Source organism: Meles meles, chromosome 4 (genome assembly GCF_922984935.1).
Source record: "Meles meles chromosome 4, mMelMel3.1 paternal haplotype, whole genome shotgun sequence".
NCBI lineage: Eukaryota > Metazoa > Chordata > Mammalia > Carnivora > Mustelidae > Meles > Meles meles.
The window spans coordinates 31,603,028-31,622,740 of NC_060069.1; the positions used below are offsets into that span (position 1 = coordinate 31,603,028).

At 50.3% G+C, this 19,713-nt stretch overlaps 1 protein-coding gene across 5 annotated transcripts; it reads right to left on the minus strand.

Moving 5' to 3' along the window:
* Positions 1-1,892: 1,892 nt before the first annotated feature.
* Positions 1,893-18,575, minus strand: SLC22A13 (solute carrier family 22 member 13). Of its 5 annotated transcripts, XR_006818079.1 has the most exons (12): positions 18,153-18,575; positions 13,174-13,277; positions 12,824-12,978; positions 12,435-12,603; positions 12,112-12,232; positions 11,931-12,025; positions 11,513-11,727; positions 11,207-11,315; positions 10,458-10,673; positions 9,959-10,254; positions 7,047-7,109; positions 1,893-2,376 (listed from the first exon to the last, which is right to left on the minus strand). XR_006818079.1 is itself a non-coding variant. In XM_046003420.1 (10 exons), exons 1-10 carry the CDS (start codon positions 18,528-18,530, stop codon positions 10,161-10,163), a joined length of 1,542 nt encoding a protein of 513 aa, XP_045859376.1. In that variant the 5' UTR covers positions 18,531-18,575; the 3' UTR covers positions 9,328-10,160. The 5 variants fall into 5 exon arrangements, 4 of the variants coding, with proteins under 4 accessions (XP_045859376.1, XP_045859378.1, XP_045859374.1 ...); XM_046003420.1 differs by lacking the exons at positions 1,893-2,376; positions 7,047-7,109 and having other exon boundaries at positions 9,328-10,254; positions 10,458-10,559; XM_046003422.1 differs by lacking the exons at positions 1,893-2,376; positions 7,047-7,109 and having other exon boundaries at positions 9,328-10,254; positions 10,458-10,588.
* Between the last annotated feature and the right edge of the window lie 1,138 nt (positions 18,576-19,713).

The window sequence follows — 19,713 nt, forward strand, 5'->3', positions numbered from 1 at the left end:
CAGTGGGTTAGGCCTCTGCTTTTGGCTCAGGTCATGGTCTCAGGGTCCTGGGATGGAGCCCCGCATCGGGCTCTCTGCTTGGCGGGGAGCCTGCTTCCCCCTCTCTCTCTGCCTGCCTCTCTGCCTACTTGTGATCTCTCTCTCTGTGTCAAACAAATAAATAAAATCTTAAAAAAAAAAAAGTCCTCTAAGACCTGCCCAAGGCAATAGGTGAAACTTTGCATGTATGCTTGTGTCCTGAAGGATCTGTGAAGTCTCTTTTCAGGAAAGGAGATCATTCTGCTTCAGAAGAATGTGAGTGTCCCCGTTTTAGAGAAAACAGCCTCTAGCTTTGAACTGGCTGCTTTCCAAATCCCATGCAGCTTTTCCCAGCCAGAAAGGTTTAGCCTGGGTGCCACACTGTGCCATGGAGGACTTTCAAGTGTCTCCGGTGGGTGACTTTAGCTCGGGATTCCACAAGAATCCCAAGCTGAAGTCAGAACAGGAAGCTAACCGAATCTTCTTCCCATTTCTTCAAAGCCAAATCTGTGGGTAATAATATCCGTGTATTCAAGAGAGAGGCCAGATTTGCAAAGGTGGAGAAACTAGCCCAGCACCGACCACTCCTCCAGTCTCCACAGGAGAAGGTGAGTGGGAGAGGAGGAGCGGGGTTCTGAAGGAACCCTTCCGTCCTCAGGAGGGGATGCTGAACCTCCCGGTCTGCTGGGAGGCTAGCTGGGGGCACCTGGGGGGCAGGGCAAAGTGGAGTGTGAGGCTGGAAAAGCACTCTTCTGCTGTGTGGTGGTGCAAGATGTATGGTGCTCTTGTGGGCCCCGTGGTGGCCAGGGAAGGCAGCCTGACCAGCGGTGGCTTGACGGGACCCCAGCCAGGAGGGCTGTCTGATAAGGAAAGGGATGCATGCAGTGGAACAGACTGTGCGGGGAGCAGTGCTGGGGGCTGGAGCTGAGGTGGGGCCCGAGAGGTCTGTTGGGAGTCCACTGCTCAGAGGCAGGGACAGGCAGGGGTGCTGGGAAGCACTGCTGAGAAATCCTGCAAAATGTCCCTGTGGAAGAGAGAACTCTTCGAAGGCTGCCGCGGCTGCCGCGGTGTACTCGCTGGCAATTAGCCAGTACAAGCCCGGAGGGAACCACAGCCCACCACAGCCAGGTAGCCAGACCACTGCCCTTTCCCCTGGCCCTGTATGAGCCATCCCACAGGAGCCAGAGGCAGCAAAGTGTGAACAGGAGGAGGAAGGCGAGGAGAGGACCAACCAACCTCCTCTCTTGCCCCACCATGGGTTCCCAGCCCACTCGGTTGGGTGGGAGCTGAACACGGGGCAGGGGATGGAGGATCTTTGAAGGGAACGGAAACCCGAAGCTTTGACTGGGAGCACACACTATCCTCTCTGAGCAGGATCAAATGTCCTTAGGAGCCCCCGAAGTAATTTGGAGTTTGGGTCTGAGAGCGAAGTGCCAAGAAACAATTCCTGAGATGTTTTCAGTGCAGAAAGGGTGATTTTATTAAAGCATAGGGACAGGACCCGTGGGCAGAAAAGGCTGCATTCTAAATGTGAGGAGTGACTGATTACGTAGGGGGTTTTATCCTATGGAGGGGGGAGGTGACTTTAGGACTCCAGTGTGGACAGTAAAGAAGGACCCGTGGCTGGTGCGGACCGTATGTTGACATGAAGTGACTTTAGTGATGGAGTCTGGGCACCAAGCAGAGAAACACTGAAAAAGGGCTCGATTTAAATAATATAATTTAATTTTAATTAATTTTAATTAAAATAATTTAAATAAAGTTAAATTAATTTCAATTTAATCAAAATCATGGTTTTATTAAATTACTAAAGTAAATTAATTTAAATAATAAATGAATAAATTTAAATTTATTTATTGGAGGGGGCGGAGAGTCTTAAGCAGACTCCGCACTGAGCACAGAGCCTGACGCAGGGAGCATGTCATGACCTTGAGATCATGACCTGAGCTGAAACCAGGAGTTGGACACCTAACCAGCTGTGCCATCCTGATGCCCCAAGATTGTGCTTCTCTTGTAAATCAGTAAGATAGTTACAAACTGATGGAGTTTGATGTCCTTCATGACTGATCTTTCATGATGATCCTTCATGACTGACCATTTGCTTTTTTCCTTCCTTTGTTCTTGGGTGGTCATAAGTGCCTGAGAAATGTCCCATGTATCCCACTCTCATCTCACAGGGGAGAGTGGTATATGGAGTGTCAGTGTGTCTTTGACCTCAGCTTGCCTTTTTAATCTCATCATCCCCTACCCCCCTGCACTGAACGACTTTGACACTTAAATATTTAATGGTGTTGAAGGCATAAGGTCTCATCTTCCGTATCTTCTTCCTGTTGAATAGGCACGTAGAGATGTCCGTACCTGTGGGTCAACACAGATCAGTTAGGGAACGCATAGGGGAGTTACAAAAGGCAGAGGCAGCTGAGCCCAGTGTGGACAGTAAAGAAGGATCTGTGGCTGGTGCGGACCGTCTGTCGACATGAAGTGATTGTAGTGATGGGGTCTGGGCACCAAGCAGAGAAACACTGAAAAAGGCAACATGTTAGAATCAAAACGGCTGTAAGACTGAGAAGTCCAATAAAGAAAGCCTTCAGAGTTGACCACAGTCCTCCCCTGAACCAGGAGTTTAACCAATCGCTGAAAGAGGGGGAGGATTTTATAGAGACTTAATTTGAGTATTCATGTTTTTTGGTAGTCCTGTGACATTTTTATGATAACCTGGGATGTATACACAGCATTCTGTCTTAATAATGGTACCTCCTTGTGCTGCTCTTAGGACATTCACAAGAGTAAGAACACATTAGTTCACTGGTTTCCTGTGGAGGAGGTGCAGGCTTTATTCTAGACATCTGAGCCCAGGAAGAGTGTCCCTCTAACTTCATTGCAATGGGAATACATAATATGACCTGATATGGACCTCTTCATTTTGGATTTAAGTCCCCTGCTGTATCTGACTTCCAATCCTTTAATTAAACCAGGTCTCCCAGACTTCTGGGGTGAACTTTCAGTTACGGTTAAATCAGGTTTGGGGACCATGTGATCAGTATATTCATTAAGTAACTTAGGAATTAAACCAGTCTCGAGTAAATCATTTAAAAATTATAAGCTTCATCTAATAACAGGTCCACTGTAAGAAATGGTTTTCCATCTAATAACTCAGAAGGACTGAGTCCTAAAGGTTGTTTTGAAGCAGTCCTCATCCTGAGAAGTCCTATTGGTAAGAGTATAATCCAATTTTCCTGGGTCTCTAGACTAAGTTTAGATATCTATTGTTTTAAGATTTCATTCACTCATTCATTCATTCATTTATCTGGTACAGAGAGAGAGCACAAGCAGGCAGAGGAAAAGGGAGACAAGCAGACTTCCTAATAAGCCCAATGTGGGGCTCAATCCCAGGACCCCAGGATCATGACCTGAGCCAAAGGCAGATACTTAACTGACTGAGCCACCAGGGGCCCCGAAAGCTGTTGTTTTAAAGCGCGATTAGCTTTCTCTACCTTTCCAGAGGACTGTGGATGCCGGGCTGACTGTAGAAAATATTTAACTTTTAAAGTTTGTGGTATTGAGTTATTTGCACAGTAAAACAAGGACCATTGTTACTTTGAAGGGATCATGGAAGGCCAGATCTAGGAATAATTTCTTGCGGCAAAAGTTTGGTTACTTCCGTGATTCTTTCAGTTTTACAAAGAAAGGCCTGGATCCAGCCAGTGAAAGTATCAACAAATGCTAGTAGGAATTTATAGCCTTTGTAAGGAGGCATTTGTGTGAAATCAAGCTGTCAGCCCTCTCCTGGATACCTTCCATGCCTCTGGAGTGGTTTCAAAAGCGGAGGATGGGGTGTCCTGCACCTTTCGGATTTACTTGTACACAAACAATACAGGATTGGCAGACCTGTCTTATTGTAGTTGTTAAATTTACTCATCAAATATATCTTTAATCAAATGTTCGATAGCACTTTTGCCCAAATGAGGAGCCTGGTGTAAACCATGTACTATGTCCCCTTGGTTATTTTGGGCATAAAGATTTCTCCCTCATTAATAAGCCAGCCCTGTGTATTCTCTGAATATCCTGATTCCTGGGCTATGTGGATTTCTTGGTCTGAATAGACTGGAGTTATGTACTTTATTGGAGTTAGGACTGTACAAGATTTAACATTTGTTTATTTTGTGCTGTCTGCTTGGCTATACGGTCTGTCAAACTGTTTCCTTTAGATTCTAAGGTCATATTCTTTTGATGTCCTCTGAGGTGAATCACAGTTACCTCCTTAGGTAAGTGTACAGCCTCAAGAAGGGTAAGAATTTTAGGCCCAGCCCCCTGGCTGGCTTAGTCAGTTAAACATCTGCCTTCAGCTCAGGTCATGATCTTGTTCTCTTGAGATGGAGTCCCACCTGGGGCCCCTTGCTCAGCAGGGAGCCTGCTTCTCCATCTGCGGGCAGCTTCTCCTGCTTGTGCACTCTCATTCTGATAAATAAATAAAATCTTAAAAAAAGGGGGGGCACCTGGGTGGCTCAGTGGATTAAGCCACTGCCTTCGGCTCAGGTCGTGATCTCAGGGTCCTGGGATCGAGCCCCGCATCGGGCTCTCTGCTCTGCGGGGAGCCTGCTTCCTCCTCTCTCTCTGCCTGCCTCTCTGCCTACTTGTGATCCCTCTCTCTGTCAAATAAATAAAATAAAATCTTTAAAAAAAAAAAAGAATTTCAGGCCCATATTTGGTTGGGGAATTATGGCTTGATAATAATCCTCTTTCCTTCCAAATTGCCCCATGAGTGCACAGCACCAGTAAAACTTATTTGGAGTCAGTATACATAATAATTTTGAGGGCTTTTGTCAATTGAAGGGCACAGGTAGGTGCTATTAATTCAGCCTTTTGAGCGGAAGTATTTATTGGAGGGTTTTTGCCTCGGTGCTCTTGGTTAAACTATAGCGTTTCTCTTTCCCTCCTCCCTGAAGCTATTGCCGTGAGTAAACCCATCGTCCTCTGTATTGTCAATAGGGGAATCTTTGAAATCTGATCTGCTGGAATGAACAAAATCAATCGTCTCTGAGTGGTCGTGTTCTGGCACAGAAGTACAGTGGTCAAGTGCAGGCCTTGGGGTAGCTGGGTTTAAAGTTTGACAGGTTTTAAGTATTACTTCAGGTCTGCCTCAAAGCATAGTCTGGTATTTGGTAAGTTAGCCGCCTGTAACCCATTAGTGGCCTTCGGTCTCTGGGACACTTTGGACCTGATGTGGAGTAATCCCTGTCAAGGACTGGCCCTGAGTAAGTCCTGAAGCTGCTTCTACCAGGAGGGCCCAGCAGCCACTGCCCGCAGACAAGCTGGTTTCCCTTGTGCTCCATTATCAAGTGCTCTGATGAACAGCCCACCGGTGTTGTTTCATTTCCAAATTCCAGCCTAAGAAGTCCCAAAGCATGTCCCTGTTTTTCTGCTACGTATAAAGTGAGAGGTGTTTCTAAATTTGGTAATGCCAAAGCTGAGGCTGACAAAAGCCGGGCTTTAGTGCAGAGTCAAGGCTCTTCATCGGGGCCTCTAAGTGAGTCATGTAATGGTCCAGCTAAGAGCCAAATCCAGGAACCCACAGGCGGTTCCTGGAGAGGACAGAGTAGTTTTTTGGTACCTGGGCATCCAAGATCTATAGAGCCTTTTTCCTGTCAGTAGACGAAGTATGGTGACCTGGTGTCAGCTTATATCCCAATTATTGTACTTTCTGTTTAGGTATTTGTACCTTTTGGGGAGGGATACAAAATACCCTCTGTCTGCCAGGAAATTAAGTTAAGTTATAGAACTATCATCAGACATTTCTTTTGTGGGGCTAAGATTAGAATATCCACCACATTGGGGCACTGGGTCGCTATGCCTGCTCATCCCATAGTGCCAAATCCATACACTATTCTCACCCAGGTCCCTGGTGCCGTCAACTGGTTTACAGCACTTGACTTAAAAGATGCCTGCTTTCACATTCCTCCAAGTAAGGGAAGGCAGCCACTATTTGCCTTTGAATGGGCCTCACCTTCAAGCCCTGGGACTGCTCAGTGAACTGGGACAGTCTTGCTTCAAGGAGATAGAGGCAGGCCTCGCTTGTTCTGGGCTGCGCTTAACAAAGACCTCCATGGTATTTCCCTGCCTCAAGGGACTGCAGTTTAATATGTGGTGGATATTCTTTTTTTTTTCTTTTAAAGATTTTATTTATTTATTTGGCAGACAGAGATCACAAGTAGGTAGAGAGGGAGGCAGAGAGGGAGGGGGAGAAGCAGGCTCCCTGCTGAGCAGAGAGCCCAATGCAGGGCTCCATCCCAGGACCCTGGGATCATGACCTGAGCCGAAGGCAGACGCTCAAGCACTGAGCGACCCTGGCACCCCCAGGTTATTGTTTTTCATGGTGGCTTCAGCTGGTTGAGCTTTAAGAGCCCATCCTGGGACATCATAATCCCAGACCTGGGGATTTACTTCCTCCCAGATATTAGAAGGGATATCAGGGTAAGGTTTTACTTCTCCAAGTGTTAAAAGGAACAAGCCACCCCCTTCTTTAAACATTTATACATTAAGTCTCGTCCAAGTAATAGAGTGGGACAAGACAGAAGGACTAGACAAACATGAGTGATCAACTGACTTCTATATTTATAGGTTAAAATCATTATCTGGTGGCACATTTTGGTTTCCCCTTCTCTGCCAGCGATTTTGTGGTTAGAAAGACAAGTAGGGCCAGAGTGCTGAATGAGGACAGGGTAAGTGGTGCACGTGTCAATAAGGAAATTGATAAACCTTACTCTCTACATCAGGGTAAGCTGCGGCACAGTCAGCCTGATGTCAACGGAGCCAGACCAGTCTCAGGGCCCGTCATGCCAGATTGTCCGGTGCCTGCTCTTGGGTGGGGAAGTGGGTCCCTATCTTCCTCTCTCTCTGGAGAGGAGGACGGTCTCTCTTCCAAGGTCCTTTTTGCTTATGGAGAGGACATGGCCCCAGTGGAGAGCCTTTGTTTGGACACTCTTTGCTCCAATGTCTGATTTGGCCTCACCTGTAGCACGGGGTCTTACCTTGTCCTGTGTCTGATACTGACTTTTTCTCTGGTGCCTGGTGGGTCTGGTGGTGTGGGGAATCTGCAAGAGAACCAGCCAGGATTTGAGCCCGTATTTTACCCTGCAATTGAGCTCTCTGGTCCTTTTCCTGCTGTAAGTCCGTATCTCTATTATTAAGACTCCAATAGCTATACTCACTTAGTGGGGGCTTGAGAACCTTGAGCCATTTTAGTCACTTTTTGGCTAATGTCAGGTGCTGACTGATAAAATGGTTAGTATAGTTGTTTCCTCAGTGAGATTGGGTCCTGATTTGTATATTTATGGATGGCGTCCATCAAACGACCCTGAAACAGAGCTGGATTTTCATTGGCTCCTTGAGTACCTTCCAGAATTTTATCAAAGTTTACTCGTTTAGAGAATCCTTTCTTCATTCCTTCTATTAAACAGGTGACCATATGGTCTCCTCCTTCCCTTCACTTTCTTCTTGGTAATTCCAGTGAGATTCAGGATTGGGAACCACAGTGCCTTCTACCGGATAATGATCTCTATCTCTGGCTACTAGTTCATTGGCAAATTCTTGAGCCCCTGCCCAGATATGGTTCTTTTCCTCAGGGTTGCAACAGTGAGTTAATATGATGGCTATATCCTGCCAGGTCAAATTAAACATAATAGACAATTGTTGGAAGCCCTCAATACATTGAGAAGGGTTTTCAGAATATCGTCCTAATTGCTGTTTTTTCTGTGTCAGGTCTGCCATGGAGAATGGGACATGGACTCTAATTGTACCCATTTCTCCATTAGCAACCTCCCTAAAAGGATGCAATCCAGATTTTAGTTGAAGTCCTGGAAGATAGGGTATGTCCAGCTGGGCTGGGAGCAGGTGGGTCTTGAGGTTTATAAGGAGGAAGGGTGGTAACAGAGCCGGTGTTTTCTTTGTTTGGATTCGTCAGTGACTCTTCCAACAACCCAGGTTTATTAGGAGGAAGGGGCCTACTTAGACAATCATCATCGAGTATGTCCCAAGGGAGGTTAATGAAAGCGATTGGTGGTTAGACACATTCTGTAAGAGGCTCTTAGGGCCACATCCTGATTCGGGACCATGAAGGCCTGGGCATAGGGTACCTCAGTCCATTTGCTCTGTTTTCTGCAGAAGAGATCTAACTGATAGATAGATGTCGCATTAATGGGCCATTTTCCCTCATCTCCTAGAGTGTACCGAAGTCACTCGAAGTTAGAGAATGTCAATTTTCTCTTTCTTAAAACTTGTAATCCAAATTGATTCCAGTGGATTAAAAGGTATCTCAGAAGAGAATCCTTCGGGACTAAAGATGATATCATGTTCCAAGAAAGGTAGAGAAGGTCCATTATCAAAAATTCCCCCCTATCTCCCAGGTGGTGTCCCACACAGGAAATGTCAGAGGTTCCTGGTGTCAAAGTGACCAGCAGTGTCCCTCTAAGTAGTCGCTAGGAAAAGTGCCTTGTCTTGTAGGAGGGATACTGGTATCCCCTTGCTTCCCCATTGCATCCTACGCTATAAATGGTTGCTGGGATGGACTGAAATGCCATGCCATGATGAACCCACAATTTTTAACCCATGGAAAACACTTTAAAATGTTTTATGAGGGGGAAATTACTCAATTTTGTAATTTAAGTAGTTAGTAGGGGACACTGGCAGAAAACAATGAAGACAGAAATCCACCATGATCTATGCACCATTCCAACAGGTGTGGTCCTTACAACTGGCTTCTCTAGGAAATGGTGCCAAGTTGAGTTTTAATCCAATCAGGTACTGGTTTTGGCCAGCTCTGAGCAAATGTCTCACAACCAAAAGCAGCCAGACCAGAGATGTGAAAGGGATCACATTAGACCAATGAGGAGGAAACCTCACATAGGAGTCTTAAAATTGGCAGCCATCCTAGTGACTGAGGTGGCCGTCCCATGCCCAAGAAAGACAACCTTGTATAAGGACAGAAATGAAGAGAGGGCAACAAGTTTCTGGGTCTTATTACAATTCTGGCCAGGGTGCAAACTTCAAGCCAAAAGGCAATCTTTCCCCTCCCCATAGAATAGCCATGGGCTAGAGCACTATAGCTTGAGCAATGGACATGAAAGTGTTCCAATAAGACTATACTCCTCGAAAAGATCCTGAAATGAAAGGGAGGGAAGAGTAAGTATTCATCAAGTTTGCACTGAGGCTCAAATTCCAGATGCGAAGATTTGAGCCCCACACTGGGCACCAAAATGATATAATTTGGAGTTTGAATCTGAGAGTGAATGGACAAGAAAGAATTCTTGAGACTTTTTCAGTGCAAAAAAAAAAAAAAAAAAGGAGATTTTATTAAAGCACGGCAACAGGACCCCTCGGGCAGAAAGGGCTGTATTCTAAGTGTGAGGAGTGATTGATTCTATAGGTCTTTTTTTTTTTTTTTAAATCCTATATGCAGGGGCGGAGGTGATGTTAGGACTCCAGGAAATGGAGCCTATACGTTTCTGAAGGTCTGACTGTTCTTAAGATTGTGCTTTTCTTGTAAAATCTGTGATCTTTATCAGGTGACCATTTACTTTTTCCTTCCTTTGTTCTTGGGCAGTCCCGAGTGTCTAAGAAATGTCCCATGTACCCCATTCTCATCTTGGGGGGAGGGAGATGCATTTGTTTTTTGCCCTCTACTTGCCTTTTATTATCTCATCAGCCCCACCCAAGCCAGCAGGACCTGGCCCAGCCATGAGAAGAAACTACAACCTTCTCCTCTTCTACAGCCTTTTCTCCCACCAGCCTGAATGGAGACCACAGCTTCACACTTTCCTCCTACATCCTTAGAAAGGCTATAAGCATCTGCGCTGTTCTGAACTTAACCCCAGACTGAGGGGACCAGAGGAGCCACAAGACTATCAGAGAACAAGTGAAGTCCAAGATACACCTGAGGTCCTACCACGAACAGGGTTTGGGAGTGTGCTGGGGTGAGAAAGTTGATGAGAAGCACCGAGACGAGGGAGGCCCATCCATGTGCTTCGGGACCAGGCCAGGGTGTGCTGCCTCCATCTGCGAGTTGGGGCTTGTGGGCAGGTGCCAGCCTTTTCCAGGGGGTGTTCGGGCAGCTCCCTGCTGCTGCTGCTCCAGCTCCAGAGACACAATTAGAGGTACGTACTGCTCACAAAAGTTGCCCCTGGTTTGGATGTTTTTCCTGAGGCCTTTGTCTCCTTTTCTGAAGGTGCTGACTCTGGAGGCCTGGAGGGAACAGGGGGCCATCATTGACTGGCCAAGAATTAGTCACATGGCAGTATCCCTCACCACCCCTCCCCAGAGGAGGAGGATCTGGCCCAAAGTCAGTCAGATGTCTGTGGCTCCTGAGGGCCCCATATTGGCCTCTAGGCAACAGTGGACACATGGTGGGGTAGAGGTCTGGGCTTCAGAGAAAGCAAGCAGCTCACCGTGGCTGGGGGCCCTGCTCCATGTCCTTGATGGTGTCCTTCAGGGGCTGGTCACGTGTCTCTGGCAGCAGGGCACAGAGTAAGCCTGCCCCGATGGGGAGGCTGCCATAGATGAGCATAGGGAGGGCTGCCTGGTACTCGCCCAGCAGGATCACAAGAGGGGTGAGGATACCCCCAATCCTCGAGAAGATGCCCATCAGCCCCATGCCCGTCGGCCTGGGGGAAGGCCAGTACAAGGTGAGCAGACCCAGCCCCAACTCCAGGCCACAGCTCTACCCCAGCTCCACCTTGAGAGAGCCCAGACCCTCAGTATGGCCCCACAGATTCCCTAGGCTCACCCGGCCCAGCCAGCCTCTGCTCTCTGCTTCCGTATACTAACTGCTTGTAGTCCAGCCGGGTGCCACGCTTCTCCCACCTCTAGGCCTGTCCATTTGCTGCCCTCCTGCTCACCACCAAATCTCAGGCCAAAGACCGGACCTCCTGCCTGACCCCCCAACCCCCACCTGAGTGTTCCTGCTTCTCAGCCATTCATTCTTAGACTTCCTCCATATCCCAGTCTTGATGAGGCCAAGGCATGGCCTACTTCTGTATCTGTCTTCCACTGCCTGGGATAACACAGGGACTGGACTGACAGTGGCCCTGGGCCCTACCAGCCCTGTCCCTGAGCCAGCCTCATAAGCTCTCTGTGGAACAGCGGTGAGGGCAGAGAGGGATGGCCAAAGTCAGAGCACTGGGGCGGGAGCCCTTACCGGATGACGGTGGGGAAGAGCTCGGCAGAGTACACGTAGGAGATGGTAAAGCCGGAGGCCGTGGCAAACTTGCCCACCACAGCCAGCGCAGTGACCACCACTGGCAGATCTAGTGGGGAATGCTGGTCAGCCGCGTGCAGGGAGAGGGCCCCATGCCCTAGGCCCCGCCCCTACCCTGCCCTCCCAAGCTCCCTTCTGCACCCGGACCCCAGGGAGCCCTCACCCCAGAAGGGAAGCGACGGGCTTCTGGAAGCGGGGGCTGGAGGGGGGTGAGGGGCCAGGGTGTGGGAGAGCCAGCCCTGGTACCTGCTGGGACAAAGACGATGGCGATGCACATGAGGCCGCCCAGAACCAGAGTCAGCATCTGGCTCCACTTGCGGCCCAACCACTGCATCATGAAGATGCTGGAGTAGCGAGCGGGCACCTCAACGGTTCCGAAGATTAGCTGCGTCAGGTAGATGTCCAGGCCGAAGTCACCGACCTGGAGGCTCAGGCCGAAGTACCCCAGGCTGTCCACAAACCTACAAAGTGTCCAGGCATCCCTGTGATTGCTGGGTGACGAGACATCGTCACTCTCAGGGGGAGCCTGCTGAAGAGGGAGTCACGGCGGGAGAAACCCGTAATGCCACACAGCCCGTGCCTGACAGTCGCCATCCCCCAGCCACGTACACAGCAGCAGCAGTCGCGTGGCCTCAGGGAGGGGCCTGGGCCCTGGTGTACTCACCAGACACAGGAGAGGATCAGGGTCACCTTCCGGAGCTGGGGGTGTCTAAACAGATCCAGGGCAGTCCCTGAGGGGCCCATCTTCTCTGGGACGAGCTGGTAGGAAGACGTACAGTGAGGGGCCAGGCAGGAAGGTCTGTGCGGGCCAGGCTCAAGAGCTGGGCTCAGTCTGTATGAAGTACCTGGCTCAGGAGCTCTGGGGACAGTTTCCGCTTGTTGACTGAGGCTGCCTTCTGGATCACTTGTTTAGCCTCCTCTACCCTTTCCCGGGTCAGAAGCCACCGTGCTGACTCTGGCAGAGCCCTGCAGGTCGGGAACGGCTGTGATCTTGGAGCCCCCCCCCCCCCACTCCCCCAGGGGCTGTCCCAGCTGTTCCAGTGCACACGAAGCCCACACCCCTTGCCGTCAGAGTGTTCTGTGAGGTGAATGTGAGTATTACGCTCCAACCACACTTCCGCAAGACTAGCCCCAGAGGGTGGCTTGCTTCTGGGAAGTACCTCCTCACCAGAAGTAGAAGAAGAGCAGCAAGACAGGTGCAGTGCCCGCTATCTGGAGAAGCCTCCAGTTTCGGATGCCATAGGCAAGTCCTGCCAGCACCATCTGCCCCACGGAGAAGGCGCACTGGGCCAGGACCACGGCCTGCGTCCTCTTCGAGGGCCCCACCCACTCTGTAACTGTGCAAACAGAGAGGTTGAGGCCAGGCCAGCCCCTGGCACTGTCCCTCCCTGGCACTCCCCAGATGCTGCTCCGTCCACGTGGACCTCAGACCCCCTGTGTGTGGCCACCTGTGGCCTGGGTTCCCGACAAGGCTCCCACAGGCAGGCTGCGCACGTGGACCGGTCAGACCCCAAGGCCTCACCTCACGGCTCAGGGCTTCAGGACCCAGACACTCACGCAGGGTCACGTTGCTGAAGGTGTACCCAGCGACAGCAGTAGCCACGGCAAAACGCAGGACCATGTAGAGCTCAAAGCTGGGCACGAAGGCTGTGGCCAGGCCAACGATGGCAAAGAGTAGCAGCTGCACTAGGATAGTGGCCTTGCGGCCGATCCTGGAGTAACAAAGAGGTAGGTCTGTGAGGGAATCTCTCGGAGGGGAAGGAAGGGAGACCCAGCCCTGCCCTGGGCTCTCTATCCGAGGGAGGACACACTGCCCTGCCCTGGACACCAGGGAAGGGCATGGAGGGAAACTGTGCCAGGAACACAGGAGAATGCTAAGTCAGGGGGGAGCTGGTCACGGTTCTTACCAGTCACAGAGAGGCCCAAAGATGAGAGCCCCAACAAGGAGCCCCGCCATGTACACCGACTGTGAAGTCTCCTTCAGGTACTTCTGATCGCAAACCAGGTTGAACTGAGGCAGACACAGGCGGATGTGAAATGAGGGCAGCTGACAGCAAGTCCTTTGTCATCTAGCCCACCCACTTACAAACCGCGCGGGGCAGATGCCCATGGTTCCCAAACTGTGTGCAAAGGCACCCCAGGACACCAGAATAAACTCATGGGGTACAGAGCAATATTTAATATTTTAAAGGGAAATGCAGGAATACTCAACATCTGTCTGGTATTACAAGAACTGCCAAGTAAGGACAGTTCTGTTGCAACAGGAGATCATGCCACACTCCTTTCGGTAACATCGTATCGATGTGACACTGTATTTTTGGCAGTTGTTTTGGGAAAAAGAAGCAAGCATCATGTGGAGAGAAAATGTTCAAGGACGGAGATACTCTGCAGCTCCTAATAGGTACATACATCCTATTAATAGGTGACTGTATTTGTTTAAAATGAAAATTACTTTCTTTCAGTTTGCATGTATTATTTTTTACTTTTTAAAGACTGTGTTAATTTTTTGCAAGCAAGGGGAAGGAGGCAAGGAGAGGGGGAACACGAGAGCACAATCGGAGGTGGGGAGCTGGAGAGGGAGAAGCAGGCTCCCTGCCTAGCAAGGAACCAGAGGACGAGGGGCTTGACCCCAGGACCCTGAGATCACGACCTTAGCCAAAGTTAGATGCTTAATGAACCACCCAGGAGCCCTGCATGCACATTACTTCTTAAAACAGCTACTAAGTTCTTAGAAAATAATTACTTATTGAGTTGTTTGGACCTAACTAGTTAACACATAAAACTGTTAGGTTTTTCTTTTGGCTTGGAGATGCCACGGAGAATTACTGACACACTAAGGACACAAAGTTTGGAACATCTGACACAGGACTCATTGCTGCTTCCTGACCACAGGGCCTCTTTCCCACAGCCAGGGCACCCCGTGACCTACTGGGGCCTCTTCAAATTTTCTCATCTGGCTGCAAAATCTCCGTGAAACTCTCATGATTCACAGTCAGTGAGAATCCCACGGAGCCCTCACGCGCCACTTGCAGGAGATTAGGATGGAGGAACATGGGGAGGAAACCCTCATGTGTGTGGGGATTCACTCAGGTGCACACCCGGGGAGACTCTGCAGACTCAGAGAGAACCCGACAGATGGACTGAGAAACCGAGTGGCGAAAATACGCATGTCTGGGTAACTCCACACACGTCCGCTGCAGGTGCGTGTCGGGAAGCACGTGTGACTGACCCCCACCCCCACTGGTCTCTGGGCCCCTCAGGGACTTCTGGGCCCCCGGCACACAAATGTCTGAGGGTTAGACACGTGAGCTCTCCTCCGCAGCCTGTGGAGACAGCTTCTCAATGACTCTCGCCTCTGGAGGGCTCCGTCTGTGTTGGGCGGTCTCCTAAATGCTTCACACGTGTTACCCAATTCTCGCAACGGTCCTTGATTTGTTGGCACACTGCCCTCGTGGAGGAGAGGTTACGCTCATCATCCTCGGTCCCGCTGCTGGACAGCAATGGAGTTCAGATTCCCCTTTTGCCCCAGACAAGGACCGAACCGGCGTGAAAGCGAAAAGAATTTCTACCCAATGAATCAGTAAATGAACGAATACCTACAGCTAGCCAACTAGCCAATCGTCATCAGTCAAAATAACTTTTAGCAAGAAATAAATCAGTCCAGGAGACACCATTGTGCTCCTATTCTCTTCCCAAAAACAACTGTTAATTTTCGATATATGTGGAATGTTTCACTGACTGCCCCTGGCAAGGAATTGAGGTGGGACAGGGGATTTGAACTCCCTCCACCACGCTCCAGCTTGTCTGGTTTTCCTTTATAGCAAGCACAGGTCGCCTTTGTGGTTAGACACTCTTTAAAATAAGATGCCTGTGGAGTCTACACTGAGCAACTTAGAGGATTTATAACTTAGAGCAAACAACAGGATTACTGGGGGAGCGTAACATGCTTATCACCACAGTGGCCGTCACCCAGGAAGCCCTCAGTAAGCGTTAGCTCAGCAGAGGCTGCCCTGGCCACCGCGCTCAGGAAAGTCACAGCTGGGGACAGACATTTCAGACTGAAGCATGGGTGCCAATCCAAGGGAGTTTCCCAGGGCCAGTGCCCCTACTCAGTGGCCACCGTTCACTACCTCCGTATAGTGTATAGACCCACTAGTTCATTAAACCCTCATTCCAACCTCATAAAGGCTTATCATTCCCACTGTGCAGCCACAGACACCAAGGCTTGGAGAGGGGCCAAGAAGTGGCAGATCGCGCTCAGAGGGAACAGAGACAAGAGGGCTCCCCCCTTGGGATGCCAGCCTTTCACCTCCCCAGCCCGAACACCCACAGTGGATGGTTCTCCCTGGGGAGAGAGTCACATCTCCCGCCCCTGTTCCAAAAGCTTTAGTGGCTCCCTTTGGTCTCTAGGAGAGGGCCCAAATTCCTCAGCTCTGTGTCGAAGACGGTTTAAGGGCCGGCTCTTGCCCCCTTCCCCACCTCTCTGCATGTCAGCATTCCTCAAACGTGCCAAGCGTTTTCCCGCCTCCAGTCCTGGGTATGGCCATTCTCTTGGCTTCTCCTTCCCTTCCATTCCTGCCCCTTCTCTCGTCCCAGGACAGGTCACACTGTGGTTATTCACTCCAAGCCTGTTTCCCTCTGTGTTCAGAGACTCATGTCGACAAGCCTGGGAGTCCTGCTATCTTTTACTATGGACGGACACCTAGGCAATGTTGGGAGGTAGACTGAGAAGGAGAAATATACTCGGTATGTTTAGATACTCTGTATAAAAGAGCACATGGCCTTATTCTTTTCTTCCCAAATTAGACCTGTCTGAAATTCAACTTGATTATACAGCTGCTGTAATAAGGAAAGTTGGGATGTCGGCTCAGAGACAGCCCCCAAGTTGGTGCGGCAGAGCCCCTCCCCCGAGATGGGCAACAGAGGTAGAGGAGCCCCAGCCATGAAGCTCCCGAAGAGGAGCTGGAGTTATCATCTGGTGCAGGGCACAAAGGACCAAAGGTGGACATTCTTCTGAGAATCGAAGTCCTCGGGAGGGCCGGAGCAGGAGAAACATGATAGGGAAGGACAAGAGGTCCAAGGCCCAACCCCAGTACTAGCACAGGCGAGGTTGATGATTAAAGACAAAGGGGGAGCCCCAAATCCTCAGATAAGGAGATCAAGGTGCCTCCCTCCTCTCACTGGTCCCTGTCCAGTAAATACTCAGGGAGCTATGACTGAATAAAATCACGCCAACACTCCAGCACAGGGTATGAACAGGGCTAGAGTTGGCTCCGAGCAGTCTGCTTGCTTGCCTGGGCTTTCAGGATGGTGTTTGGGCAGGTGGGCAGAGTTTGAGCCCGTGTGGAGGTAGGCACCCATGGCATCTGAGGATCCGGGGAGGCTGACCCTATCATGATGGTGATGCTGGGGGCATGGAGAGGACAATGAGGACCAGCCTGGGCTCTGCTGGGAGATCTCCTAGGCTGCCTATACCCTTTGGGGGCAGAATGAGGCGGAAGGTCAGGAGGAAGACAGGGAGGACATATCCTCAGCCTGCAAGGGTTCAGGGGGCAGGTTTATGGTCATGTTTTAAAAACAGAATGCCTGGAGCACCTGTCTGGCTCACTTGGTAGAGCATGCAACTCTTGATCTCAGGGTTGTGAGTTCGAGCCCCATATTGGGTGCAGAGATTACTTTTAAAAAATCTTTTTAAAAATGTGAATGCCTTTGGTTAAAACAAAATCCTCTGAAAGCCTCTAAAAAGTAAATACTTTTTTACTCACAGGGGGAGAAGTGAAATGTTTAATCTCTGGACTCAAGTCCCCTCTCCACAAAGGCTCAGTATCCGCCACCATCAAGGTGAGTTGTCCAGACCTCCCCAACAACGCCCATACCTCAGGATTCTGGACCATTTGTGCTCTTTCTTGTGCCTGCAGGGACCTGAGGGGGAGCCCCACCTCCACAATCAGCGCACTGGGTTGCCCTGACCAAGTCATCTCTCTCCTCTGTACCTCCATCCCTGCTTCTTGGCAAGCAGCAGAGTGGGCATGGATGCTTCCAGAGAGCCCTTCTTGCTCAGATGGCTGGAAGGGGAACCTGTTTACCTGCCTGGATCCTTCCTAAGAAAATAAGTTTAGCAGAGCAAGTGTTGTCACCTGCAGGATGAGTCCGAGAGTCCTGGGCGTCCTCAGAGGGCAGGCAGGCATAATGCAGAGAGAGCAGCTGGAAGGCAGGGGCCCCACAGCAGGCAAGCAGGAGGGTAGGCAAGCAGGAAGCTAGGTAAACAGCAGAGCACAGGGACCGACTGAATGACCAAGGCCAGTGGACAGATAGATGGGAACACTGGAGGGAGAGAAAGAAACAAAGACAGGAAAGCAGGAGGGGAAGAAAGGAAGGCAAGCTGGGTACATAGGCAGAGGGACAAACAAAAAGATAGGGAAAGGGCGCCTGGGTGGCTCAGTGGGTTAAGCCGCTGCCTTCGGCTCAGGTCATGATCTCAGGGTCCTGGGATCGAGTCCCGCATCGGGCTCTCTGCTCGGCGGGGAGCCTGCTTCCCTCTCTCTCTCTCTGCCTGCTTCTCTATCTACTTGTGATCTCTCCCTGTCAAATAAATAAATAAAATATTTAAAAAAAAAAAAAGATAGGGAAAGAGGCATGGACAGATGGGCAGACAGACAAGACAGAGAACACGGACAGAGAGGTGGAGGGGCCAACAGTTGGAGGACAAAGAGAAAAGCAGGATGAGTGGCAAAAAGAAAAAAAAGGGCACCCCAATGGTCCATCGTTCAGATGTGAGTGCTGAAGGGCACCCAGAGAAGCAGCAGCACCAGCTGCTGAGGGCAGAGGGCTGGACAGAGCTGCTGACCAACGCCAAACAGGCAGACACACAGAAGGGTAGCCCTACCTCATTCTTTAGGGACAGAGGCATGTCCTCAGGATACACCCAGCCTGCATCACAAGGCTGTGTCTCATTGAAGCGGTGGCTGAGGATTTCCTCCAGGGTGGCACCGTCGGGGGGCGGCCGGAACATGAGGCAGGGCTCGGGCTTGCCTGCAGCGTCCAGAGGCACGCTCAGTGTCAGCTGCTCGGTGGTACTCAGGTTCAAAGTGTGGTTCTTCACCCAGGCCACTGAGCAGTGGTGGGCCTCATCCTGGAACATGAAGACCTGGCCAAACATGTAGAAAGCAGACAGGAAGTTGGGGATACTCAGCAGTATCATCAGCTGTATCTGGAAGCGTCCAAAGTCACCTACTTCAGCCAGGACCTGGGCAAACTGAGCCATGTCTACCGGTCAGCCTGGGGCCACCAAAGAGCTCTGCAGCCTGGCTTTGAGGCGCTTGTTCCTCTGAGCAGTGGTGACTGTTAATATTTAATCCAGCCTTGCCTGGCCTGACCTGTCACACTTCAACTCCCTGGCTGTGGCCTGGGAAGGACAGAGTATGATGAAAAACTCACCCACTCTGGCTTGCAGAATCCGAGGATGCTTTATGGACAGGATGATGAACACAAGCCTCACAAGAGGACCTTCTCCGGCCCAGCACAGGAATGAGCTTTAGTCAGATGTTAAACGGTACAAGCAGCCCCCTCCAATTGCAACATCCTAAACAAGTCACTCCTAGCTCAAATCCCTCTCATTATGATAGACCCCAAATTCTGAGAGTAGTTCCAGCACTCAGAGGGACACAGGCGTCCCTTCTAGGGACCAGCCCACAATAGACAATGGGGATAAGTCCAGAGAGTAGCAAGGACCCAGTTTGCATACTAAGAAGGTCAGCAGCCCTATCTGGCCTCTTGATGCTGCTGATCTTATCTTTCTCCTAGCGGTCTCTGACATGTGGTAGGGCAGCAAGAAGGCCAAGAGACAGGGGTGCCTGGGTGGCTCAGGTCATGATCCCAGGGTCCGGGGATCGAGTCCCACATCAGGCTCCCTGCTGATCAGGAAACCTGCTTCTCCCTCTGCCTTTGCTACTCCCCCTGCTTGTGCTCTCTGTCAAATAAAATCTTTTAAAAAAAAAAAGGCCAAGAGACCCACCAAGGGCACAAATGCCTTTCCTTCTCAGTACAGAAGACAATCCAAGAGCACACAGCAATTACCAAAGAGCCAAGAGGTGCCTTCGGAGCTCTACTCTAATTGAGGAAGAAACCGTCAACACATGACCAAGATAAGGCACAAGTGAGCTGCTGCAGGAAAGCTTCATGGACAACAGATAATCTCAGTGATAACAGAGCTACACAGGCCAAAGTCTCCCTTGATCACAACCTCAGCTGTGGAAGCCCTTGCTGGAGTCAAGGTCGGTATGGGGTGCATTGTGGTTGGGAGGTCAGGATTCTTACAGGAATGGAGAATAATCAGGACTTCCGACAGGAGGCATCTCCCAAAGAGTAAAAAGCCCTCACTTTTTACCCTGGAAGAGGTCTACTGGAGGTAGACTCGGCTTGGAAAGCATCTAGTTCAGTCATGGGAG